General features: G+C 49.0%; 12 protein-coding genes across 12 annotated transcripts; 4 read left to right on the top strand and 8 right to left on the bottom strand.

The window, feature by feature from the left end:
• Positions 1–361: 361 nt before the first annotated feature.
• N7517_001881 (putative GATA transcription factor (AreB)) lies at positions 362–1,358 on the bottom strand (the record flags this gene model as incomplete). Its single annotated transcript, XM_056719611.1, has 2 exons — positions 362–1,030; positions 1,131–1,358. The coding sequence occupies 2 exons, from the start codon at positions 1,356–1,358 to the stop codon at positions 362–364; spliced, it is 897 nt and encodes a 298-aa protein (XP_056583746.1).
• A 1,876-nt stretch (positions 1,359–3,234) lies between these two features.
• Positions 3,235–5,599, top strand: N7517_001880 (1-phosphatidylinositol 4-kinase LSB6; the record flags this gene model as incomplete). Its single annotated transcript, XM_056719610.1, has 3 exons — positions 3,235–3,482; positions 3,607–4,729; positions 4,784–5,599. The coding sequence occupies 3 exons, from the start codon at positions 3,235–3,237 to the stop codon at positions 5,597–5,599; spliced, it is 2,187 nt and encodes a 728-aa protein (XP_056583745.1).
• A 1,726-nt stretch (positions 5,600–7,325) lies between these two features.
• Positions 7,326–11,095, top strand: N7517_001879 (DEAD/DEAH box helicase; the record flags this gene model as incomplete). Its single annotated transcript, XM_056719609.1, has 2 exons — positions 7,326–8,223; positions 8,313–11,095. The coding sequence occupies 2 exons, from the start codon at positions 7,326–7,328 to the stop codon at positions 11,093–11,095; spliced, it is 3,681 nt and encodes a 1,226-aa protein (XP_056583744.1).
• Positions 11,096–12,609: 1,514 nt separating this feature from the next.
• On the bottom strand, positions 12,610–13,268 carry N7517_001878 (med21 domain-containing protein; the record flags this gene model as incomplete). The annotated part of the gene is made up of 2 exons (XM_056719608.1): positions 12,610–13,167; positions 13,227–13,268. The coding sequence occupies 2 exons, from the start codon at positions 13,266–13,268 to the stop codon at positions 12,610–12,612; spliced, it is 600 nt and encodes a 199-aa protein (XP_056583743.1).
• A 145-nt stretch (positions 13,269–13,413) lies between these two features.
• On the top strand, positions 13,414–14,388 carry N7517_001877 (uncharacterized protein; the record flags this gene model as incomplete). Its single annotated transcript, XM_056719607.1, has 1 exon — positions 13,414–14,388. One exon carries the CDS (start codon positions 13,414–13,416, stop codon positions 14,386–14,388), a length of 975 nt encoding a protein of 324 aa, XP_056583742.1.
• A 202-nt stretch (positions 14,389–14,590) lies between these two features.
• On the bottom strand, positions 14,591–15,305 carry N7517_001876 (kinetochore Spc24 family protein; the record flags this gene model as incomplete). The annotated part of the gene is made up of 3 exons (XM_056719606.1): positions 14,591–14,768; positions 14,822–15,219; positions 15,279–15,305. The coding sequence occupies 3 exons, from the start codon at positions 15,303–15,305 to the stop codon at positions 14,591–14,593; spliced, it is 603 nt and encodes a 200-aa protein (XP_056583741.1).
• Positions 15,306–15,560: 255 nt separating this feature from the next.
• N7517_001875 (mitochondrial fission 1 protein) lies at positions 15,561–16,236 on the top strand (the record flags this gene model as incomplete). Its single annotated transcript, XM_056719605.1, has 4 exons — positions 15,561–15,576; positions 15,638–15,656; positions 15,734–15,827; positions 15,907–16,236. The coding sequence occupies 4 exons, from the start codon at positions 15,561–15,563 to the stop codon at positions 16,234–16,236; spliced, it is 459 nt and encodes a 152-aa protein (XP_056583740.1).
• A 376-nt stretch (positions 16,237–16,612) lies between these two features.
• N7517_001874 (beta-class carbonic anhydrase) lies at positions 16,613–17,084 on the bottom strand (the record flags this gene model as incomplete). Its single annotated transcript, XM_056719604.1, has 2 exons — positions 16,613–16,843; positions 16,932–17,084. 2 exons carry the CDS (start codon positions 17,082–17,084, stop codon positions 16,613–16,615), a joined length of 384 nt encoding a protein of 127 aa, XP_056583739.1.
• A 644-nt stretch (positions 17,085–17,728) lies between these two features.
• Positions 17,729–19,172, bottom strand: N7517_001873 (putative aminotransferase family protein (LolT); the record flags this gene model as incomplete). The annotated part of the gene is made up of 2 exons (XM_056719603.1): positions 17,729–18,422; positions 18,499–19,172. The coding sequence occupies 2 exons, from the start codon at positions 19,170–19,172 to the stop codon at positions 17,729–17,731; spliced, it is 1,368 nt and encodes a 455-aa protein (XP_056583738.1).
• A 579-nt stretch (positions 19,173–19,751) lies between these two features.
• On the bottom strand, positions 19,752–21,039 carry N7517_001872 (bZIP transcription factor; the record flags this gene model as incomplete). The annotated part of the gene is made up of 3 exons (XM_056719602.1): positions 19,752–19,876; positions 19,929–20,904; positions 20,959–21,039. 3 exons carry the CDS (start codon positions 21,037–21,039, stop codon positions 19,752–19,754), a joined length of 1,182 nt encoding a protein of 393 aa, XP_056583737.1.
• A 452-nt stretch (positions 21,040–21,491) lies between these two features.
• N7517_001871 (uncharacterized protein) lies at positions 21,492–22,179 on the bottom strand (the record flags this gene model as incomplete). The annotated part of the gene is made up of 2 exons (XM_056719601.1): positions 21,492–21,767; positions 21,847–22,179. 2 exons carry the CDS (start codon positions 22,177–22,179, stop codon positions 21,492–21,494), a joined length of 609 nt encoding a protein of 202 aa, XP_056583736.1.
• A 1,343-nt stretch (positions 22,180–23,522) lies between these two features.
• On the bottom strand, positions 23,523–24,696 carry N7517_001870 (glycoside hydrolase family 16 protein; the record flags this gene model as incomplete). The annotated part of the gene is made up of 3 exons (XM_056719600.1): positions 23,523–23,938; positions 24,001–24,561; positions 24,609–24,696. The coding sequence occupies 3 exons, from the start codon at positions 24,694–24,696 to the stop codon at positions 23,523–23,525; spliced, it is 1,065 nt and encodes a 354-aa protein (XP_056583735.1).
• Between the last annotated feature and the right edge of the window lie 1,266 nt (positions 24,697–25,962).

The following is a 25,962-nucleotide window of genomic DNA, read 5'->3' as shown; positions in this document are numbered from 1 at the left end:
ATCCACCGGTCTTCCGGATCCTTGAGTTCTGGAAGAAGAGAGGGATGGGGATAAAGTATTGTATTAGAAGCATAGTGGAAAGAGTTCGTACAGCACACCCCAAGGAAAGCAAATTAAAACAAGACGTTTGGGGAAACATCCGGACATAGGAAAAGAAGAGAAATTGAGACCGTTCAATAGAGCTTTTTTTTGGGTAAAGTTCCAGCCAGTGATGACGAAGGAGCCATGAAGGGTATCAAGAATATCAGAGGTTGGAGACCAGCAAGCGTAATGCAGCTTATAAGCGTGTACTACGTGTGGGCCGGTGATGGAATGAATAAGCAGGCGAAAAAGGGCCGGAGATAACAGAGTACCGCAAGACCTAAACGCTCTTGGGAGATTTGACCAGCACATCCTCGCCAGATTCCACAACATCCGAAAGCCGGATCTTTTTTGCGAGCGGCTCGCCGGACTCGGCATCGCCAGCGCTGCTAGAACCAAGCTGGCGCTCGAGATCGTTAACACGACGCTTGAGATCCTCCTCCCGGCGCTGAGCGTCCTCAAGAGATCGTCTCAGACGAACCTCAGAGTCTCGTACAATCATCTCCGACCGACGCGCGCTAGCATCACTCTGTTCGAGTTCCGTAACTCGGCCACGGAAGAGCTCGTTGACAAACTCGAGTTCACTGACGCGTGTCTTCAGGGATGTGTTGAGGGCCAGGAGGCTTTCGAATGTGTGGGGGGAATCGAGTTGGCGGTCGACTGCCGAGGGAGAGGGTTGGCGCATCTGGCGGGAGGGAAGGCCGCTGGAGGAGTTCATGCTGTCGCCCAGGGTAACGCTGTCGAACATATGCTGCGGCGCGATATTCGAGTTGTGCGCGTGCATCGAGCCAAAGCCAGGTGTCTCGGTCCGGGAAACGGGAGAGTTGGAGCGATCCGAATGACCCGAGGACATCTTGCGCGACGCGCGACGGTATCCATGCGAGCCGAGGGGAGGAGTACCCGCTTCAGATCGTGGTGGGATGCCATTGGTATCAACAGGGCCGCCGGACTACGGAATCACAATCTCGATTAGCGCATGTTCTTATCTAAGATACGTGGGAGTTGGGGGTAGGGGACTGAGAGGAAAATTTTTTTGATCGCGAACTCACCTTGCGCTTAGGGCCTTGGCCGGTCTTGACGCGATTGCGACTTTTAATCACATCTGTTTTCAAGCTTATCGGACGAGGTCGGCCATGCAATTTCAAGAAGAGTCCGCATGCGTTGCAGAGGACTGAACCGAGTTCGTCCCTACGCCACAGGGGAGTGGTGGAGGTGCCGCAATTTTGGCAAACGGGCTGTAATTGAGGTCGCTTGTCGTCAGTCAATGTGGTCGCCATTATGAGGGTATAGAAGTTAGGAAGAGGAAGAGGATGATAAGATTGTGAGAGATTTGAGTCGATAAGGAAAGGGAAAAAGCGGGTGCACGGATCGAGTGGCGCCAAGACTTTCGATAACTCCCCAGAGATAAGACCTCCAGCGCTCCGATAACAGTTTCTTGATATAAGGCATATTTCACACTTACAGGTCCACTCCCTTGTCCTCCTGTCGTAGCTGCCGGTGATGATGTAGCATAGGTCATATTTGCCATATTCATACTTGCATCACTGGATGATCTATAAAAAAAAAATGAGGGAAAATATAAGGGTTAGCCAATGGATTCGAATTCTTATGAGGGGCCAGATTACTGCTCTCCAGGGCCCGATTGAAGATTACGCAAAGAGATATCCAAAGGTCCACGGGTGGTTTCCATTTAGAACTGGTATGGGGGGTATCAACGAACCGAAGATTAGATGTTGGTGCTGAAGCGACCGAGGCCAGGGCTGCTAGTCCTGGAAGCGATGTGCTAACAGAAGAACTTGGGTATCCGTCGCTCTCGCCTGAGCCGAATTTGGTCACGCTCTTGATATCCGGTAGTGTCGTAGAAAACGGTATGGATCCGTTAGACGCGTGACGGGCGGAGGAATTATCGGCGGACAAGTCGTAAGGGAACTCACGCTCCTGCGAAGAACGAGATTTAAGAGCCGGGTCGATGGGCGACGCCCGATAGAGGGTGGAAGCCACAGTGGAGGGAGAAATAGGTGTCGATTGAAATCCGGCCCTAAACCGAATTGAAGGGAAACAGTTGGTATCAAACGAATCGCGCGATTGGGAACAACGGACTCGGAGTAGGACTCAGAGCCAATGGGTCTATATCAAGACAAATCCTTAGTGGTCGATTCGTGAAGCTCCAATGATTCTCGATACCGAAAAGGAAGGATTAGGGTTCCCGACAATTATTGTGTCTTAGGAAGTTAATAAGACCGAAGAAAAGAATGAAGTTTTAAATTAACGACATGATGGCCGAGGATAGGTGAGGGTAGGGGTTGAAAGAAGATGCAGAATTGAGATGGACGATAAGACGCGATAATAACAATCGGGATAACCTTGGAACGATTGCCCCAGTATCAACCATTATTTAATACGGCATGTCAGGGGTGTCAACTTCGAATATTTTGTCTCGCAAAGAATGTATTTCAATTAACCTGTTTCTTCCTCTTCACTCTATGTCACTCTCTTGATGTCGCTAGGTAGCGCGACAGTCCATTCTACATGTGATTATTTGCTTACGGATGATCAATTCCTAGAAGGGTTTTATGCCGTATAAAATTTCCTGCACCGGGACATTTGCGAGCGTGGCGGCTTTACCAGTACAACATATATGGGTCATCCCCTGAATATCCCAATCCGTCATAGAGGGGTCCCCCATATGGAGATCAATTGCGGTTCTGGCCAAGTTTCAGGGCTGTTAACACATAATACTGGATGCATCCATCCAGACCCCCTTTCGATTAGGGGGTGGAGACAGAGTGTGGCGGTGCGTAATTGTATAACCGTCATTAACAAGGTGGACCTGCCCGCGTCACGCAATTTACTAGGATTTACTACAGTTTACTGCATTCTGCCACTTATAACGCCACCGCCTGTGTAAATTAACTGTAAATCATACTTTCAGGACGCCCCCTTGGGCGTCTGGACATAGGTGACACTTATTTCAACTGCCTTGGCTCTATCAACTCTTTATTCTAACCAGCAGTCTTTTCCTTCTCTTCTATTCTCTGTGATGGATTAGCCTCTTTTCGTGTCCTTTCGTTCTTTTGCCGGCCTTCCTCTCTCTTTCCCACGAGCTATTTTGCCCGTTTTCAGCTTCCATAGATCCAACCACCCTCAATCACAATGCCGAAGACTCGTCCTGCCACCTCGGGATACGCCCGGCTCGCCCAGGCCGATGAGGAACGAGGCTACCTTCACGATGACTCAGAAGACGACGACGTCGGCGCGATATCAACAGTCTCCACCTCCGCTCCCCGATACGCTCCCATCTCCTCCCGAGCCCAGATGCAGGCGTCCGGTCTCCACACCCCCCAGGTCATCGACGCAGACACAGTGGTTTCCAACATGCTCGAGGTCGTCGTAACTCCGGGGTGGATATCAAGGCCATCAATGCGCGTCTCGAAAAATGGGCGGACGAGATTGCCTCCAAGTTTAAGATCAATCGTGTCAAGGGCAAAAGCTACGAGGAAGAGAAGCTGGAGATTTACCATTCAGTCTTCCAGGCACCCCCGGAGTTACCCCCGTGACTGCCGAGGTTCTCGAGTCGGATGAGTTTGATGCTCCGCAACGGCAGGCCCACGCCGAGTACGAGGAGATCATCGAAAGTGTGCGTCTCGCGATTGAAATGGACGTACATCCTCGTATGATCTCACAAGGAAGCTCGGGCAGCTACTTTGCTCGAAACCCCGAAGGGAAAGTAGTGGGTGTGTTCAAGCCAAAGGACGAAGAGCCGTACGCCTCACGGAACCCCAAATGGACAAAATGGCTTCACCGCAACTTGTTCCCCTGCTTTTTCGGCCGCGCATGTCTCATTCCTAATCTCTCCTACGTCTCCGAAGCCGCCGCATACGTTCTCGATGCCCGTCTGCGCACGAACCTCGTCCCCTACACCGGTATTGTTCGGCTGTCCTCGAGATCATTCTTTTACGATTTCTGGGACCGCAGAAAGGCACGGAAAGGCAAGAAAGTTCTGCCTCCCAAGGCTGGCAGTTTCCAGGTTTTCCTAAAGGGATTTAAGGACGCCAACATTTTCCTCCGAGAACATCCCTGGCCTGACCAGGTGAATACTGGATTCCGCACCGAGGATGCCCCAAAGCGCAAGAAGCGGCCGTGGAACGAGGCTTGTCGTCCATCAGGGGCACAGTCAGACGACGAGGATGATGAAGATCCAGGCTATGTGCCCTCGCCAGCCGGTTCGCCTGACGGAAGCGCTGAGCGCCGATTTTACTGGACCGAGAATCTCAAGCAATCCTTCCGTGAAGAGTTGGAGAAGCTTGTGATCTTGGATTATGTCATGCGAAATACCGATCGAGGTCTGGACAACTGGATGGTCAAGATCGACTGGGGGACAGAGCAGGTTTCTATCGTGGCAGAGCCCCCGAAACACACTGAGGCACAGCCTAAGCACGATGAGGATGAGCTTATGCCCCCGCCTCGTCCTGTTTCCGTGAATTCGAATGGCACTACCAATCCCTCTTTCCACCCCTACAAGCGGCATGAAACCATGATGGCTATCAGCCGCACGGGGACTCCACTGGCCTCATCGGAACAGTCAGCTTCTGTCCAGCTTGGTGCCATTGATAACAGTCTGTCCTGGCCATGGAAACACCCAGACGCTGTAAGTTTTCGTGTTCACGGGTAATTACAACTTTCCAACACTAACAACTTGTAGTGGCGTAGTTTCCCCTTCGGTTGGCTTTTCCTGCCAGTTTCATTGATCGGACAACCCTTCTCGCAGAAAACCCGCGACCATTTCCTTCCATTACTGACCTCCACAGACTGGTGGAGCGGTACACAGATGGCTTTGCGTGGTGTCTTTGCGCAAGATGATGATTTCAAAGAGAGCATGTTCGCTCGACAAATCGCTGTTATGAAAGGTCAAGCTTGGAATGTGGTGGAAACATTGAAGCAACCGGATCACGGCCCGCTTGAGCTGACTCGACGGACCCGAGTCTGTGTATGGGATGACTTGGTTGATGTCCCGGTTGCTATTCCAATGCGCGCGCCTTCTACAGACAGACAAAGAAACCGATCTATGAATTATGACCCTGATGAAGAAGAGATGGATATCGGTGCATCCGCATCTTCCCAACCAACCCCCGAACACGACTTATTGGGATTGAACTCGTCGCCAAGCGACCTCCCCAACCCAAACCGGTTCGAACTCACCCGTGGTCGACCTGACGCTGGCAGCGAACATGCTGATGGTTCTGTCGGTAGCCCTGCGACTATAAATGACTTCGGCGGCCGAAACACCGGGGGTTCTCTAGATGGATGGTCTTCACTTCCTCCCCGCCAACACAGGCATCGCAAAAACGGCGGTTCCACGTCCTTCCGCGCTCCTCATGTCAACACATTTGGCAACGATGATCTCGAAGGCGACCTTGGCTATGCAGTTGCAGAGGGCATGGAAGGCAACCAGCGCAAGGTGATTGTCGAGCGCCTGGAAGCCGTCAAGAGCAAAAATCCTGTTTTCACCTGGTGCTAAGGCTAGATTATGTCGTACTGCCCTTTTCACCTTTCTACATTCTTGCATTACTTTCTCATTTAATTAGCAGCTATCTTCTGCAGCGTTGTCTTCTCGAGGTATTTGTTGGGTTCCCAACAAAAACGGCTCCCAATTCATGTTCGAGATTTCGACTTGTGCCTCTTTTTTTTCTGTGACATTTCACACGAGTCCTTTATTGGACATGCTCATGATTTGGGAGATTTCCGTGTTGTATATAGACATTCTCTGGCTGTTGGGGTTGCCTTGGGCTGTGGCGCATTGATTGGGCGATCTGCCTCATGTAGCATATTGACGAGACTTAATTCTATGATACCTTCATCATCTATTTTTCTAGATCAACTATGTTGACCAAGCTGACTAGCAACGGCATATGACCCTGCAGTATGTCACAAGATATAGATCCTAAGGCTGGCGTAGGAATAACCAGTCCTTGGCTTCTAGTGCTCCACGTCAGGACAATCTCATGGTTGAAAATGAAGTCCAGGTTTGACGCAATATTCCCCCATGTCAGACTCCGTCAACTGCTTACATGACATTGTTTTGTGAGACATCATCTTAGCCATCGCAAACACGCCTAGGCTAGACTCAAACAGATTAGCAATCCATAACCGTGACATCCGCCTGTTTAGATAGCAAATATCCTTAATTAAAGTGTCATAGAAGGAGAAAAGAAGCCGAAAAAAGTACCTAGGCCTTAAGACCCAATAAATCTCCTCGATCTATAAAAACCTTGGAAATGACAGGGGGGCAACTAATCACAGTGGGACCTCGGAATATATATCTGTCACGCGTTTAGATGCATACACTTTTTGGAATCTTATATTTCCAAAAGTTCTTCTTAGACTCGTCAACTTTCCAGCTTTTCCCTCAAGTCGACATAAGTTCATTCAAGTACTTGCGTGTCCATCACGCTAATACCGTAAGCGCGCGGACTGATAAGATCTTATCGGCGGGTTTCTCCGAGGCACCGACTTCAGAAGAACCACTTCGTCATTTCGAGTCTCTTAACGATACGACTAAGCTTACGACTGACTCGAGCAAAAAAGTCGCGCGAACCGAAAGACCCGCGGAATACTCGAGATCAAGGACTCTCCCTCGACTAACACAGCCGCCCACGAACCTAATCACGATTCCCTCGACGAGGCAAACGACAAGGCGCCGACTGGATTGCGACCACGAAAACGACGTGATTTCCCCGGGATAATATACGTTGATGACCGAGACAACAGCGCAACCCGTGTTGCCCGCGCTTCTCTTCCGTATCTCTCACTTTCAATGACGCCGGAGATTTCGCGACTCTCGCGTCTGGAAGACGCACCTTTCGTTGGCCAGACCATTTGCGTAATCACTTCGCTGCGACGTTAATATTCGTGACATCAAGCCTCAAAAACTTGAATTTGATTGATCTGCCTTCCCAAGCAAAAACATACGACAAGTCAGGTGGAGAATTAATCCCAAGCCGCAATCGCCTGTCTCGTCCCAAGCCACCTGACACGGCGAATACTTCTCAAATTTGAGCTTGGACATAACATTTGCCAGTCGGAAGGAACTCAGTCCTCTATTTCTATCCACAGCAAGTGAAAATAACAACCAGCTTCGTCGCCTCTCCAATCCACTGACTTTCATCACTTTGCTTTCACAGCACCGCGCAACCTTGAATCCGACCAAACCTTAGCCCGGATTTCTCGCCCATAATCGAGACATCATGGCATCTCATGCTGCGATGCTCCTGAATCCCAAGGGCTCCAAAAGACAAGCTCAGAGCAATGGTAATCCTCCCTTTTCTTCTTCCCCAGCGAGTGATTTGCCTCCCGTGGATGATGTCGCTATGTCCTCCGAGTTACCCCCGGACAAGTCTGAGCCTATGACTTCTTCTCCTGTGCTTGCTTCTTATGGTTCCCCTGCTGCTTCTCCTCGTGTTTCTACACTCTTTTGTGTCCATTCTGCCCCTCAAATGGATACTTCGATTACTCAGGCAAAGTTTCTTGGCCCGGCTGACTCTGTTTCCCCTTGTGCCCCCAATTCGCATGATCCATCTTCAAGTCTTTCTTCCCACAATTTATCTTCTTCTGTTATTTCTCCCCCGATAGACCCCATGTTTCTCGACTCCACGGATTTCCAAGGCTCACTTTTGGAAGGTCCAGGAAAACACCAGGGAAATGGTTCATATCCTGCCTCTCCCATGGCTCCCGCGGGCACTGCGGCCGCTACGCGCTTTGAACAACCCATTCGCACCTCTCCCAGTGTGGCGTCCGGAATCTCGACCCCGGCTGTGAAGTCAGAACCCGGTTTGGCAGTCCAGTTCAGCACTACCCATGATGAAGACAATGAAAGCGACACGAAAAGAAGTCACCACGAGATGAGTGACGACGAGGCCATCATCTACCGCCCCAATTTGATCGAAAACATCTATGGCGTTGAAAAACGGAAGAACCAGCCGACGAAGAAAATGAAAACTGAGCATGATGTCGAAGAGAAACCGAACACGGCCACAGCACAGGTCTCGATCTCTGGAGATAGCGGGCTTGGGAAGTGGATGAAAGAGGAGGATGTGAAACCAACCCCAATTTCCACTGCATCCAACGTGGTGGATTTGACGGCAGGTATGAGATGCTTTATTTCTCCCGTTTTCCCGTTTTCCCGTTTTCCCGCTTTCCCTGCTTTTGTTTGAATTAACCTAATATTCTTCTAGATCTTGTGAACACACCTAAGGACGATGACGAAATCCTATGCACCGGTTCAACAGATCTTAGCGCCCAGCGGGTCTGCTTCGGAAAAGTCGAAAACGCAATGATCATGGCCTATTTAGTCCCCAAACCAGGGCACTCTGTTTTCACTGACTGGTCGCACGCTTGGCCGTCTATTAAATTAGACCTGCAACGACAACCTGTGAAGGGCAATTTCCAGATCGACGTCGCGGACCCTCATGGCAAAGTTTTCGGTACACTTGACCACAAAACGGCACAAGGACTGTGTCCGCTCATGGACTCCAAAGAAGCTGCCATCGAAGTGTCAGCCTTATTGGATACCCGGAGAACTTCGCCGAATGAAGAGATTTGGCATCCCACCTCAGGGCTATGGCGTGCAACTCTCAACATCTATGGCCAAAGAAAGAAGGCAGAAGCTATTGGCAACTTCCTATCTCACCGCAATGTCTGGCTAGGAACTCCAAATTCCGTGGACAAAGGTACGACTGTGTTCAATCCACATGCAGAGAGCCGACGCCAGCTTGCTGCCGCACAGGCCGCCGCCAACAACTCTGGGCGTTCTCGTCCAGGGCCAAGCATCAGATATGAAGCGCGAACTGCCGAAGAGGCCAACGATGCAGTCATGAAAATGTTCGACCAGCTCGCCAACGCGAATATTCCGGCCATGGAGCCATCTCATCATATCACGACACCACTGCTCCATCACCAAAAGCAAGCACTGTGGTTCATGACAGAGAAAGAAAAACCGCGCAAATTTGGCCGGAAAGAAGAAGACAACAATTCCTTGTGGCGAATGGAACGTGCACCCAATGGCAAGACACAGTACCGCGAGATCATCACTGGAATAATTTCAGAGCAAAAGCCCGACGAGGCCCTAGGCGGCTTGTTGGCCGACATGATGGGCCTGGGCAAGACTCTGAGTATTCTTTCGCTCATCACGTCATCGCTTAGGCTGGCTGGTGACTGGACGGAGATGGCTCCTGATCCTGTCCTTGTTCGCCGAACTCCAGGAATTCGCAACACACGGACAACACTATTAGTTGTCCCGTTGAGTGCAGTGAGCAACTGGGTTACACAGATCAAGGACCATCTCAAGCCATGCTCCATCAGCTACTACATCTTTCATGGTCCCTCGCGTATCACTGATTTAGATGAACTTTCCGAGTACGATATCATTATCACGACATACAGCACCATTCTCAGTGAGATCTCGGGGCGTGGTGCCAAAAGTGGAAAGCTCAGCCCTTTGACAAAAATGAACATGTTCCGGATTGTTCTTGACGAAGCTCACATCATCAGAGAACAAAATGCGGCACAGACCAAGGCGATCATCGGGCTCCACTCTGAGCGTCGATGGTCAGTTACTGGAACACCAATCCAAAACCGCATGGAAGATCTCCTGTCTGTGACTAGGTTCTTACGGATTGCGCCTTACGACCAACGAAGCCAATTTTCCCAACATGTAACTAACCCGGTCAAAAACGGTGACCCCAATGTACTTGCCAGGTTGCGAGTTCTGGTGGATTCATTCACCCTGCGCAGAGTGAAGGACAAAATCAATCTGCCACCCAGGGAAGACAACATCATCACACTAAAATTCAGTGAGAAAGAACAGCAATTGCATGACTTCTTCCGCGCGGAATCACAAGTGATGATGAGTGTCATTGCTGGTGAGGACAAACGCAAGTTGGGTGGCCGGATGTATCACCATGTATTGAAGGCCATGATGATTCTCCGTCAAGTCAGTGCACACGGGAAAGAGCTTCTTGACATTTCAGACCGAGAGAGAGTCAAGGGGCTATCTGTTAACGACGCAATTGACCTGGAGGAGGGCGAACCGGACGAAGCCTTGGCAGCCATAGACAAGAAGGCATACGAAATGTTCGACCTGATGCAGCAAAACTCAGTCCCCCGGTGCGGCACTTGTAATCGAGAACTCGATGAACCTCTGAATTCAGTGGGGGCTGTCGCTCGGGACGCTCCGATGGCTATTGCCCTACCATGTCACGATATTTTCTGCCCCGGTTGCTTCTCTGGCTGGAAACAAACCTTCGATGAATCTCCCGACACCCTAATCCGTTGCCCTAGGTGCGAAGGCTGGATTCAAGTGAAATACTCGACCATCACGCCTGCTGGCTTTGAAGAATACAAAGCCCAACAGGAAAGTGATCGGCAAACCCGGAAGCTTGGCAAAAGTCTTGGTGAATACGAAGGACCCCACACCAAAACCATTGCACTGGTCAACTACCTCAAGCAAAGTGTTGAAGACAGCAATAAGCTCGAAGGCGAGTCGCCTATCAAGAGTGTTGTGTTCTCTGGATGGACATCGCACCTGGATCTCATTGAGATCGCCTTGCAAAACAATGGGCTTGATGGGTATGTCCGACTTGATGGTACCATGACCCTTGCAGCACGCACAAAAGCACTCGAGGAATTTGCCAAAAATGACAATATCAAAGTTCTTTTGGCCACCATTGGTGCCGGTGGTGTGGCCCTGAATTTAACCTCTGCCTCACGTGTTTTTATCATGGAGCCCCAGTACAACCCAGCTGCCGTTGCTCAGGCCATTGACCGTGTTCATCGTCTTGGCCAAACTCGCCCTGTGCAAACCTTCCAATTTGTGATGAAGGACAGCATTGAGGAGAAGATAATGGATCTCGCCAAGAAGAAGCAAGAGATGGCGGACACGAGCCTGAATCGCGCAAAGCAGGACAAGCGAGAGACCCAGGAGGCTCGCATGCGTGAATACCGCAGTCTTTTCAAGTAGATTCTCTTACTTTTTGTTTTCTCGTCCCAGCTATGCATGCTTTCCCCCATTTTCAGTTCCCTATTTGCCCCTGCGATTTCCCTTTCTGTTCCCATTTGATTTTTTTCTGATTTTTCATGTTTCTATTTCTGCCCCAATGCCGGTGGCTCGCTGGTTTCGTTTCAATGATACCCGGAAAAGGAGAAGGCGTTAGTATTTATCATTACATCTTTGATTCTCCTTATGATCATTTACCGGGCGTTTTATTTCTATGTTTCCTTTTTACGGGGCAGTTTCCAAGCACGTTTATACACAAGTTTGCTTTAACCATAGAAATCTTTTTCTTTTCTGCATATGACATTCATTGGGTTTACACTTATTAGTACGTGCAATATTAAATAATAGACTCTGCACACTTCCAATCTTACTTCTAGAAAGAGGGAGGGTGTAGGGGTTGGAACATGATCATTAAGAGATCTAGCCCTAAGTGGTGAACAATGTCTGCCCCAGCTATTTCCTTGTACGTTTTCGCTTGTATTTCAGTCCAGGTCATCATATTTTGAGCAAGATACCATGTATTGCTATCAACCGTTGAGATTCGGACCATTGACCTTGGTTGATTCCTTTCCTTCGGCCCTGTCAAGCTCACAAGCCCGTTTCGCCTTTAGGGCTACAAGAATAGTTGATCGCTAATGCTGCCTTGTTAAGTCTTTTCTACCGTTTTTCAGATGTCTTCTCAGATATTTCCTCAGATGTATTTTATTTTATAGATATTTCTCCCCTTTATCAGTGCTATAGTTACCTCAAAATTTGCAAGACGACTTTTCCATGTATAGCCTTCAATTGCCACTCCAGTGTCAAGCCAGTAAGAGCATAACATGCTCTATTTTAACCCCGTCAAGTCAGACGGGCAATGAATCTCCGGCTGGTCAATAACAGTGAACATAGCAGTACGAGGTGGATGTCTTAGATTCGGGGACGGAAATATGTACGCGTACTTTAAGCAGCGAGTCAACAGGGTCTACGGCCTTTGGGCTAGTTGTGACCAGGATTAAACATGACATGGGCAATGGGAAGGGGGCTTCCAAGAGATCAACGGTCTAGAGTACTTGATCATGTAGGTAAAGTCACCAAAAGGAGGTTTGTATGAAGACGTCATTTGTTCTTACCATGTCCATCCCCTCAAAGCGAGAGACGACGAGAGAGCTTATGGGTATCCACGCTTGGTTGACTAGACCCTATACAAATTGGTCTCGGGCCAGTACACAAAGACACCTTTTGTTTTTCTAGGTTCGGGAGCAGACGACATTGGCGTTTTGCAAAGAAAGACTCCATCGCAAGGCCGGAAGGAATTAGAATGGTGTGATCATGTGGTATTCGTGAGATTTATTCATATGTCTGTGCAATCGGTTAAAGACCCTCCATCACATAACGCCGAGAATATAGCAAGGAAAATGAAGACCCGCCCCAGTCCTGTCTGTTTCGTATAACTCCCAAAGTGCAGGTAAATCGAATCGTCCTGAGAACACGCATAATCACTTTTGAGGATACCCATCCCCGTGGATACCCACAGCCACAGCACCGAGGACATCCTCGAGCCGAGTCCTCAACTTTTTTAAGTCTCGGACTTTCGCAGCGCGCTCCTTCTCAACTTCTCTAAGCTCTGTCTCCAGTTCTCGGATTCTGCTCTCTTGCTCAGCCTCAGAGGCGCCAATCCCAGGAAGCACAGAGATGAGGTACTCGATCTGCTGTTCTTTGATAATGAGATCGCGCGCAAGCTCCCGCTGCCGGCTCGCAAATGTGCGGGGTGAGTCCGGCGCGGGAGGGAGGTTGGGATCATCACCTTCTGATGCTGTCCCTGGTGCAGCTCCAGGCTGTTGAGGAGGCGCATGCGGGGGTGATGCATTTCCTGCAACGGCGGCTGCACCCCCCACTTTGTTTGCGATGGCTGCTGGGACCGGTGGTGCTGACGAGTTCTTGGTGATCTTGGCTAGGGCCGGTACTGCGTCGGGGACATTTGGCGGCGGTGTCGTGGGGGCATTGTCGTGGTATGTTGTGAGATAGCCAAGGGTTGCGTAGAATTGGGTTGCGAGCTATTTTGTCCGTATGGTGAGCAGGGGACTGAATGTAGGTTTTGCGGAGCGGATTTTACCTGATCCAGACAAGTCTGCAGCTGTGTGAGAATGTCAGCCATGGTAGCGACTCGAAGAGAAGAGGAAGGAGGCTTAGAGTGGCTCAAGAAAGAAGAAGTGGAATGTCTGGTCGAGCGAAAGAAGCGGAGCAGATGCGGAGACAAGCTCCAATGCGGTGAGACGGCCTTTTCTTCCTCACATCACTCAATGCGCCTATTGCGACTACGCTATGGCCTTGCTGCCGGATACTCTCACTTGAGGCTCAGAATAAATATCTGTCGCAGCTTTTCCAGCTCCCAGGTTCATCGTGAGCTGACACCGTTCACGCGCCGGCTCTTCAAACTCCCCTCGGCCCCATCTCCGCCCTCGCAACACCACAATGACCTGACAACATTTCTCTCCTACGCGGAGCATATTTCTCTTCCAGAGACGAGTACGGTACATGTCGGCACACACTACGAGTATACCGTTCTCCGAACCCTACGTCGCTATGCGCTAAGCCTTGACCGCATCGGCGGTCGCGACGACGCCGGCATCGATCTCGTTGGCACTTGGCACCTTCCGGAGCGGGAGCGAGAGCGCGCACTCCGCGTACTGGTACAATGCAAATCCCTGAAGGCCAAAGTGGGCCCTAACGTCGTCCGCGAGCTAGAAGGAACCTTCCGCCAGGCACCTGTCGGGTGGCGCACGGGCGAAACGGTTGGCGTGCTGGTGAGCCCGCGTGAGGCAACCAAAGGTGTTCGTGATACGTTAGCTCGGAGCTCATATCCGTTGTTCTGGATGATGATCGAGCGGGATGGAACCTTGAAGCAGGCACTTTGGAATGCCCGTGCAGAGGAACTTGGGATTGGCCCTCTAGGCGTGGAAACACGATATGGAACCACAGGAGACGCCGAATCTGGCTCGGTTACAAAGGAAATGCTATTGACCTGGGATGGATGTGATATCCCCGATATGGACCAGGTGGAGCAAAAGCTTTTCGAGTTCGCCGAAGAATGGGTCGCATCCTGGGGTATGGACTTGTCGGAAATCCAGAAGGGGGAGCTTCTGGATGCTGCAGAAAGAATCCTACCGCATGACGTCTCTGCTCAACTGCTTGACAGGACAATATCGGACGCAGACAGGAAGAAGGTAACCCAAGCTTTACAAGAGCGGCTACAACAGCAGCGAGCATCCGAGTGAACGCTCTACCACCTGAAAAAGATGCTATGTCCAGGCGGCCATATGGCTGGCTGCAATTTATGAAGAGGAATTGTATGACTTAATGACAGAAAATAATCCAAGGGTATAGAAACACCAACAGCGATAGAAAGACACGGCTTCCAGCCTCCAAAAATAAAACGCCAGAGACCACAGACAATCAGAAAACCCCCACTCGTCATCATTATCCTTGCATCGTTGACCAAAAGTAATTTGCGTAGAAGAAGCGGGAGAATTTTGGGTCGATATTAACGACATGAACATCGCCCTTACGGCTATTGCGAATGACCGCTCGGTTGAAATTGCCCGCCTCATCGGGCTCGATATCAACACCGAGAGAACGGAAGATCTTGAGCCGCAGACTAGATAGATGTTAGCAAGAGTCTCAACCTAAGACCGGGATACAGGCACGCACATTGTCGCATCATCGGCCTCACGCTCGCGCCGCGTTGTTTCGTCGCCCTCGAGGCCCTGGGATTCTAGGTCGACCAGTCTTTCCTTGAGCATCTCCAGCTCGCTCTCCAGGCGCTCACTTTCAATCTCTAGCTCCGATGCAGCCTTGGCGATACGAAACTTCTTAGTGTCTAACTCCACAATCTCCGCCGCGTGTTTGCCCGAGTCGTGCACGGCCACGGCTTCTTCATGTTGTGTAGATAGGGAATTTAAGTGGCGTGAAAGTTTTCGCATGGCCGACTCGGCCTCGCGAATGCGCAAGTCGCGCGATTGCTGGAGCGCTGAGAGCGAGTCATTGATGCGTGTGACGGCTTGTTTATCGGGGTGGATGTTAAAGTTGCCGATCGTGTGGTGGATGAGCTGAAACCGTTAGTAAATTCGTCGGGCCTAAATTATGGAGCAAAGGGAGTAGTACATACAGTTCCAGGGTCCTCATCGAGCAACATGGTGTCGGTGGTTACAAATGTCGAGGTGGAAAGTCGGTTGTTTTGGGTTTGTTGCGGCAGCAACAGCCACAGCACCGCCACATATGTTGCTCCTCCGCAAAGTGACGTTGTGCCTGTGATTTCTCCGTCCTCGCTTTTGCCTTCTCGCTCAACGCAACCAAGACTCTTACTTTTGATAAACTGCTATCGGATCGTTAGAACTCTTGTTCTAATCAATATTACTCCGTCTAAAGACCACAAACTTCCTATCTCGCCATGTCCAACCTTCCATGTAGGTGGTTTGTTCCGACTGATGCCTGATGCTTGGAAACTAACTTGCTTTGCCCCTCCAGATGCCGCCGATGCGGAAAGGTTTGTTTTCCGTGGAAAAAAATCAGTGAAAGAAAATCTCGGAACTGTAAGAACTAACCTGACTATCACCGACACAGTCCCTTGAAACCCGCCGAGCTACAGGTCCTAAGAGCGCAGTACGAGAAAGAAGGCGACTATGTCGGGATCCAGACAAAGTTCAATTACGCATGGGTATGGATTTCTCGGCCTTGATCAGGTGTGGCCGCGCTAACCGGTACTCCCCGCCCATGCGGGGTGGTATTGACTACAGGGTCTGATCAAATCCAACATCCGTTCCGAACAGCAAGAGGGTGTTCGCCTGCTTTCAGAGATCTTCCGCGGAGCCCCAGAGCGGCGACGTGAGTGCCTCTATTATCTGGCCCTCGGCAATTTCAAGCTAGGGAACTATGGCGAAGCCCGCCGATACAACGATTTGCTCCTGGAGAAGGAGCCCGCAAACCTCCAGGCTGCCAGCCTTGGGTCTCTCATCGATGATAAAGTCGCCAAGGAGGGCCTGGTGGGTGTCGCGATTGTGGGTGGCTTGGCTCTCGTCGCGGGTGTGGTTGGCAGCTTGGTGATCAAGGGAACCAGAAGACGGTAAACATATGTTTAGGATTGACGTGGCCTGCAAAGGCCGTGACAGCCGAAAGGAGCGTCCGTTGAAGTATAACCACCTATGTATATTTTTCGTGTGGGATCTGATTTATTGGCCTTTGCGATTTCTTTTTTTGTCGGAGCATCCGAGGGCGTTACATCTTTCTTCTCTACTCTCTCTCTCTCTCTCTCTCCTTTGAAGCCACCAGTAGGGTGGTAGTATGCTACATACCTACCAAATCGGACATGACCCAACATTCGTCTAATGCGTGCATGTACATAGCTTCTAGTAGCAAAACGAGTTGGTCACATTCATAGATTGCTATGTAGTATATGCCTCGGCATCGAACCTTGCCATACTGCAATGTCGATAGTGTCAATTATTATCTCTCTTCAACCTGAACAATCTTGCCGGTCTCAACTTCATAGAAATACCCTGTAATTGGAACATCCAGGATAAGAGGACTATCCTTCAATATCTTAATATCATCCCGAACACTCTGCTCTAGATCCCCGAAGGGCAGAAACGCAATGTGGTCGACATTCTGGTGTAGATCCGCACGGATCTTGTCTCTGATACTCTCGTCGGTGAAAGTGAGCATTCCACAGTTCGTCTGAAGATAGTCAGCAATTCATCCAAAAGTTGATAAGATGTAAGCCAAGGTCGAGGCTAAGTCTTAATGGTTCGTAAGGGTTTTGTACATGGTGCACGATAACGATCTCGCGGGTGCCCAACAGCTGTTGCGAAATGATAATGCTGCGCAGTGCATCTGAGACTCTGCCGCCGGCATTGCGGATTACATGGGCATCGCCTTCTTCTAGACCGAGGACGCGAGCAGGATCTATAGAGTACATAGTAGGTGTGAGTATCATTCTCTTGTATCGGCAGTACTGTGGATTATAGGTACCAAGGCGTGCGTCCATGCAGGCTACCACAGCTACCTTTCTGAAATCGAAGAAATAGAGTCAGATGTGTCTTTTGCAGAATACTGGTAATAAACGATGAGGCTAGAGCGAGAGCTATCAACGAACCGCTGTGGGGGTAGCTGCAGGTCGCCCTTGGTGAAAGATGCGACATAATTGGCATTGGCTGCTTCGAATTCCTTTGCGACAGACATAATAGTTTTAGTATGCTTCGAATATATTAATTTGGAGGACCTTTGGGGTTGATAATGGTATATAAAGAACATGCACACCCCGCTTCTGATGTGATATGCGCGAAGAAAGGCAACATATCTTGCCAATGGTCGGGAAGATTAAGCTACTTGAGTGAGAAATACTTGGCATTTAAGAGTAGATATAAATTCAGTTGTTTTCCATCAAAAGCAACGCTCATCATACACCTAGAATTCTCTTTAATACAATTTTAAATTAGACTCTACGGGCCTTCTCTAGACAGCCCTAGAGACCTACTTACTACTTCTAGCCCTGATATGAACCTGGTACGAATGTAGTGATTATTTGCAATTATTGCTATGTGCCAAATATAGGCAACTAGATCAAGCCTTGAACTCCTTCTTCGCAACCCGTTCACAAAGGTCGCGCAAGACAACTCCAACAGCTTCGAAATCACTTGTCTCCAAGTAAGTCTGACCACTCAGGCGAGTCCATAGCCAAGGTCCATGGCGGAAAACTGGCAGGAAAGTGTTATGGTTGTCCAACAGCTGCGTCTGAATCCAAGAAAATGCATTCGGGGCTTCTTCCTCGGACAACACACCCAAAGGGATATGATCGAAAGATTCGGCCTCTTTTCCGGCAGGGGCAACAGCAATAGGCAACCGAACCGTAGTCATGGCACACTGGCGCATACGGCTCTCCTGACCAGGCTTCAGATCAGGTTCTTGCATGACATCAGTACCGAGAGCGGCAGCAACAGCATCTGCGCCTTCATTTGCAACACGCTGGATGTAGGCAATAATAGCATCCTCGCCTCCGCAGACTTCAGCGCGGAATTTCAGCGCTGCTGGAACGCAGATATACGCGGAATCATCACTGGTGGCGACGAACTGAAAAAGTCGCTCGAAGGCCGTCTTTGTGACGGGGGCATTGGGGTCTTCAAGCACAGATGCGAGAGTTTCGGGAGACTCCGGCGCTGGGATAAATCCCCAAGAGGTTGGCATGGTGGTGCGGAGCAGATGCTGGTTACGTCGGGGTGTATAGAGGATTGCACAGCTGCGGGGTGTGTAGAGCCATCTTTATGAGGCTGAGTCAATATTCGATGTTTACTTAAGTTATTGGAAACGGTAGGATAATAGGGGATGGTCCATACTTGTGACAATTTGATACGAAGAAGTCAGGCTGTAGCTTCTCCATATCGAGGTGGATATTTCCAATGCCGTGCGCAGCATCGATAACGCTCAAAATACCCTCTTCACGACAAATTGCAGTAATCCGTTCAAAGGGAAATCGCACACCCGGATTACTGACGATGGCATCGAAGACACTGGCCCGGACCTTGAGTCCCTCTTCACGAGTTTGACGAACCACCTCGCGGAAACGGCGTTCTAGCTCGTCTTCGGTAATGGGAAACTGGAAAGACACTTTTCGGGATTGGAAAGAGCTATGCTCTTGTAGGGAGACAACACCCTTCTCAACAGCACCGTAGACGGGCTCAAAATAAATGAGTGCCTCACCCGGTTGGAAAGCCAAGTTATACAGTACTGTCGCCACGCCTGTAGTCGCATTTTTGACAAACACACACTCGTCTCGCTGGGCATTGAGGACCTTTGCAACAGCCTCACGAGCTTCATCTAGATACTCTGCATGGTGTCGGCGGATATAGGGATCTGGCCGCACATCGGCCAGATCCATGAAGGCACGCTGTGCGTCTTTGACGGGAATCGGATGGGCGCCAAACGAACCATGGTTGAGGTTCTTATAGGCGGGATCAAACATCCAATGCTTCAGCATCGGCTTGCCAAATGGAGTTGATTGACCGGTCATGATGTTAGGGGAATGTAAGAAAGCTTGGAAAGGATAGGATAAGTTCGGAACACCGCAACTTCAGCGGGAGGAAGTCAATTTAAGAACAAGGCCCAAGAGTAATGACTCAAATTAGCTCTTTGATAACTTTGTCATTCCTTCAGAACATCGAGAGGTCTGATCCTTGAAAACATAGGTGAGTCACGCCGAGCCAATGACGACTCGTGGGGTCTTGCGGTGCTAACCGGAGATCCACATGCCAGCCGAAGGGCGTCGAGATAGAATATCGTTTGCGTGTCATACAAAGATGAGATGAGAGATAAGGATACGCATGAGATCAGTATTTTAAGTTGCATGGCTTGCGTTGACATTATTTTACAGTAGATCCTGGGGGCCACGACAATGCGGCTTATTGCTTTAGTTCATCCCAATGAAATTGGAACATATAAAGTGAAAGATCGCACTAGTGGGACATTGTTCTGGAAATTTGGAGCAGTCGCTACTAGTACAACCAAATGAGATACGGTCAATCAGCTGAATTGCCGGGCCAGATGCCCCGCGTTCGTGTGTGCATTATATATTTACAGGTAGAGATGTGTGCTATAAATCACAGAGATTATCGAAATCCCAGGGCAAACTTATCGTTGCCAGACGAAGAGCCTTTTCAACGCTCTGCCGTCGGAATCCTGGACCATTCCCAACGCATATGGCTTCCTTTGAGAGGACTACAGTGGCATTAGTACACTTCTTCAAGTTATTCTGTTTCCATGAACTCACATTTAATGAAGGTTGCTATATCAAGTGATGACGAGACTGAATAATCAAAACGGCCAGAGGAATCACGAAAGTTCTCAATGATCGCTCTCTTGTCGCGCAGGTATCTTTGCACTCCGATGGCATCCAGCCACTCACCAGAAGCTGATTCGAGCGCAATCTGCCATGTTCTAGACGAGATCTGAAGCTGTTCACCCGAGAATATGTTCATACTGGACCGCAGGGCGTGAAACACATTAGTCTTGCGATCTGTCAAGTCACCGGTTTTATCTTGCAAGACAGCGTAAAAGCCTGAGATCAGACTGTTGCGTTCTGAGAGACTCGGAACAGACCCAAAGATATGCTGGACTGTGGAATGGTGTGGATTGTCGATAAGAAGGCGGTATCCGTTCTGACAGCAAGTCCGGACTAGACGTTGTGCAATATTCCACTGCCTGCCAGGCGTTATATTACTAGATGGTAGATCTAGTGTTGAGGAGTTCGATAATGGCGGAGTGATATAAGGAAATTGAACAGTAGGTGACGCCATGACGAGGTCAAATGGCAGGATGGATTGATCTTGATATGGTGGGGTAGGAGGGCTGGGCCAGCTCGTGGCAGCTGATTGTATTATATCCTCGGCATCTGTTGAAGCTTCTGAGTATGCGTCTAGAACTGGTGTCTGGGCTGTATTATTATTTGTGACTCGGGACTCTTTTGCGGCCCGAACGAGGGGAAGGGCCTCCTCAGTCGGTTCATCGCTCCCGGCCTTCGCAAGTGACACACATTGCTGAGTTATGTTTTGAAGGGCCGATGCGATATGCGGATATTGTAAGAGGATTTGATCTTCTATAAGAAGATTACTGAAGGAGAGGAAAGAGTGGCTGATATTCTCGATTCCGGTTTCTAATTCGTGTACACGATTCTGCAGGTTACCGATTGTGGTCTCCTTTCGTTTGCGATATGCCTGCTGCGCGAGGCGGAGCTGTTTGCGACGTCTCTAGAAATTAATGAGTATAAGATCGGGCACTTGGAGCGTTGGAATCTGACCCACCTCTGGCACTTCTTGATCGTCAGTCACAGTTCGAGGACGACCGCGTTTGCGACCACTCGGTTTAGCAATTTCTTCGCCCATTGTCTGGAATTAATATATGAGAAGATCTTGTCTCGACTTGTATCGAAAATGTGCAGCCTGGGAGATCTGTAAGAAGCATGACAAATGCGGAGGCGAGTACGATTATATGATCTGGCCGAGGAGTCGGGATGTTGAATAATCGAAAAATCAACGGGATGACATAAGACGGAGGAGATCCATGGTGGATGCTCAGTGCTTCCAAGGTTCATATTGGTCACTTGACTTCATCTATATGACCCGCTTTCCTCTACTTAATTCATACTACATCAAATGTTATACATGGGAAGGGTGCTTTGTACATGTCCATTCGTGCTAAACCCCAGAAAGCAAATGAGGTCAAAGTAAACTCCAAAAGCCTAGCTAATTTCGAGCAAAAGTAATGTAAAAGCCCACGTAAACACAATATGACTACTATCAAGAGAATATAGAGATAAGAAGTTGCATAAGCTCCCTCACTCCTCATATGTACCCTCGCTGTATGTGTGCTCATTGGCCGTATCCTCATCATCTGTATCCTCGTCAATCCGTATTATCGTGATCCGCATCCTCATCGTCCAAATCATCAGTACTTGTATCCTCCACACTACTTTTCGTGTCCGACTAGGGTAAAATTTCTCAAACTGGATAGATTCCAAGTTTGGCAGGTTTTCGGATAGAGCCTCAGATTCTGCAATATAAAGAATGGCTGGTATCTCAATTCGAACATTCGACAAATTCGGGAAGAGCTTCTATATATGCAAAAGCCCCAGTTAGTCATGTGGTACAGCAAGCAGATGCCCGGGTGGTGGTATGGTCAGTGGAACAAACCAGAATCCGGTCAGTGAGATTATCCCATTGGGCAGGATATAGAATGCTAGGCCTAGCCCAACGGTCGACATGAAGGGTCTGGAGATTTGGCATGTTCAAAGTCGGGACGCGGATACTCTCCTCGCCGGTGTCCAAGTCGTAAAAGCGCAAAACAAGGCGTAGAGTGTGTAACTTCGGGAAGAACACATCTTCCAAAGCCGGCTGTACCATTCCTTCAGTCTTTCGGTTATAGATTGTTACGGTTGCACTCTTCATAAGGTTGGCATAAGTCTGTCGGCGCCCGGAGGAAATTTTTAGCATGACATCGTTGAGAGGTTCACCATCTGCTTCCATGTTGCTTCACAATATACGTATTGCTTCATGGCACCATTTCTTATTTACCAAGGCGCAACTCAATAAGCAACGTGTGCGATGCCAGATTGCATTGTCCTTGTCGATCCAACGGAGGATTTCTCCCACTATTTCTGGAAGAGCCAAAGCTCGATGGGCAGTGAGGATAACGCTTTCGTCACTCATGTTTGGAGGCGATGGTATTGGATCGATCATATTAGCTCGGTTGTTGGAAAAGGAAGACGTGGAGAATGATGGAGTTTTAGAAGCAAGAAGTCTTCACTGTGAGATTTCTCAGGAATGTCTTCCAAGGTTCCATTTCGTAGATGGCTATAGATGGCCCCGAAGGAGATCCATGGATCCCGATGATTTCCTCCTAGTCCTATCTGAGCAATATGTGTAGTATCCTAGCCATCCCACTCCCTCTTCTTATATAGTACTTTCCTTTTTATATACTTGATATTCTGGATGACCTGGTTTGTTTGAAATGATTATAATAGTCTATATAATGTTGTACTTTTCTTCTTTAATCCCTCACCGTCACAATCCTGTCAAGATAGAGTGTACCAAACTAAGAGAGCTATTACTATTTTGCCACGGGAACCTCAGACGAAGCCTATTCTGAATCTTGCTATAGATGTAACTCGCATCTCATTATATTTCCACTCCTTGCATTGTATGCCAGCTTTCAAAATTCACGTGAGTGAAATCGCTGGCGCTGTTTGGATGCATGGAGTAGACATGAGAGATTGATGTATGGAAAACAAGACTTTAGATTAGTGACCAGATTATGGGTAATTCAATGAGTTATGAATTCATGAAAACTCAATATGTATGTAGGGCACGTGTGTGCCATCAATTGGATGTTCCTGTTTGGCATCTATGAATGATAGAAAGTAAAGTGTAAACAAGAATATAAGCTGCCTCTAAGCGCCCAAATGCTGCGGCTGTTGTGCGAGCCGCAAAAGTCATCGCTCATGTGTCATGTCCCATAAGAATAAGCCAACGCCGGGTCCGATGAAGTCATAATAATACAAACGCGGATGCGTTCAATGCAATGCAATAACACGAGCAAAAAAAAAACACACACACAAGACACCTGCCGTCGCAGGAGCTGGGTATCCGCACTGCCGATCGATGGAGGAATATGAGGACCAAAAGCTGCTGTAGCCTCTCGAGTGAGCGTTTTGGTAGAAATAATGGTAGTAGTGGGTCCGATCGAACATATGAGGTTCCTCGTCAAATCTCAACGCCAAAGCGGGAAAAGGCAGCCGAAGAAAAAGGCAAGGGTGCTGACATAAAGCGGAAGGTAGACTGGGGAAAAGATTCGATATTAACAGACGAATCTAATTGAAGGATTCGGGGGACTGCTCACTCATTGAGCCTCCACCTGGTGGCTTGTTCTGGCCAGAGTTAGACTCCCAGTCATACTGGTATCCTGTCGACAAGGCCGTAGGAGAGCCGGATGCTACCCAGGGCCAGACATTCGGGGTGACCCAGCTTGAGGTTTCTTTGTGCGTTCCGCTCCAGGGAACCGGGACGCTGTCGATGGTTGCAGTAATCTGAGGTGCGGACTCGGTCGAGGTGGGCTCGGCGTCTTTGTTGCCATTGACTTTGCCTCCTTCTGCGACGATTGACTGCCATGAGCCACTTCTATCACCATATCTGTACGAAGTTCCGGTGGAGTAATCAGTCACCGTCATTGACTTCATGTACATCTTGAAAGGACCTTGGCTATAGTCTGTTTGACCACCAGCCCAGTCTACGCGAACACAAGATATCAGCAAGCACGACAAGAATAATTTGCTGGACAGTCCCACTCACCAATAGTGCCCTTGGCATTGTTCGCATCACCGCCGGCCCACACACCGACCTTGACCATCATCGGGCTCTGTGGGTATTGGTTGGTCTCTGCCGTCTCGGGAGTGAGAACACGAACAGTCTTGCCATCAACTGCCCACACAATTTGGCTGCTGGTCCAGTCGATGGAGTAAGTGTGGAAGTCGTCATGGTTTCCGGGATTTTCATGGTAGGCGCCACGGCTGAATGAACTTGTGTCTCCTTTGCCGAAGTAATTGGTCTGTACTTGGGCGTTGTTTCCGCCCAGCCATTCCCAGTCAATCTCGTCTAAATCATCGGACTGCAGAACTGCACTGCTCACGATTCCCGTCCCTGGTGCTGCCTTGATAGTGCATTCCACGCGGCCGAACATGATGTACCAGCCGGACTGAATCAGCGGGCCATCACCCTGCTTGGCAATAGTGAAGGTTGCACCATTCGTTTGGTCAAATGTGACGGCCCCAGTTGACTTGAAAGCATCAGCTGCGCCGCTTGTGAAATCGAACGTCTTATCAGATTGGCTAAATGCAGGATCAGCGGGACATGCTGCTGGCTGTTAGTGACATATCGACAACGATGATTATGAGCCTTACATTTCTCTGTCGGATTGCAATCGGTATAAGTTTGGGCCGCGACTAGCGTGGAAGACAGCAAGCCCAGCGCCGCAAGAAAGAACCGCATGGTGAACCAAATAGAGTAAGCTATAGGTAATCTCCCAACTATTATGCAATAATGAAGAGGTGTGATATGAAAAGGGGAAAAGAAAGAGGAAAGAAGAGGGAGGTTTGACAGGTACACAAACAGTCTTAAACAATCAGGGAAGGTGCCAGCCCCCTCCGTTTTCGTTGCTTCTTTAATCGATGGGTCTCCCGGTTGTCCGTCATTGGTCCAATCATAAACCGATCAAGATGTCCACAGGTGGAACCTAGAGAGCCACGTTATTCCATGGAGTCTACACGGAGTATGTAGTCATTGTAGGTACATTCTACGGATGTGCAGTTCAGATGCCAATGTGAATATGTACAATGGTTATTCCGGCGTAACACAACATATTCGATTAGGCATCCTCGAGAATAGTATGCCCGGAATATGTAAATATTTTAGGCATCCGATGAAAACAGTCTGAAAAACCAAGAAAAAGCGGCAAGGCCCAAGCAAAATAATAATAGGTGGCAGGGGACCCACATATATTACCCACAACTCCCAGCCTCCCGTATACTTCACTTATTATTAGAGACGTGATCTCATATTGAAGATCTTCTTTGCATGATATGCATTTAGAGACTCCATACTCCAGACTTGTCTTCAATCTGAAACAAAGAATAGGTAGTACTAATCAATAGTCGTGATTCCAATGTTCCCGCCAGGACTGTCTACCATTGGGCAGGTATTTCCCCATTAGCTCTAGCGGCCTTATGAATGATATGACTTTGACGACCAATCTTGGCTAATCTTTTGATATCTGTAATGCTTAATGCCCACTTTGCTTAGGTATGGTAGTAGCATAAAAGGCTGGTCTAGACTTTGACATAAAGCCGCCGATCTATGTAGGCGATCGATGTAAGGGCGATCTGCCGGGCGACGAATTGAACCACGACAATGGGAGAAAAATAGCCCGACATCTCTATATTCAGCGGTGATAACTGGTTTCTCTCCCTGGTAATAACTGCATAAGAGTATAAACTTTTGTTCAAGTGTCGCATCTAGGCTCCTGTACGATTAGGTAACGATCTCGTGCGGTATACTGGTCTACCTAATCTAGTGACCTTTCTACCTACATTTACTGTGATAATGTGGAAGTAGCCCGGGCTACGAATATTCTCTAGGAAACGCTCTAGGCAAGGGTAAATGTATTGTGTGCAGGGCGATGTGGGAGGAACTGCGTGCGCTCTTGGAGAACCGGTTTTCCACGAGACTAGACTGGGACGTTGACGCATAACGGACGCT

The sequence above is a fragment of the Penicillium concentricum genome, assembly GCF_028827145.1.
Source record: "Penicillium concentricum strain IBT 3081 chromosome Unknown utg000001l_segment0_segment0, whole genome shotgun sequence".
NCBI classification, from domain to species: Eukaryota; Fungi; Ascomycota; class Eurotiomycetes; order Eurotiales; family Aspergillaceae; genus Penicillium; species Penicillium concentricum.
This window is presented reverse-complemented; position numbering and strand designations above follow the sequence as displayed.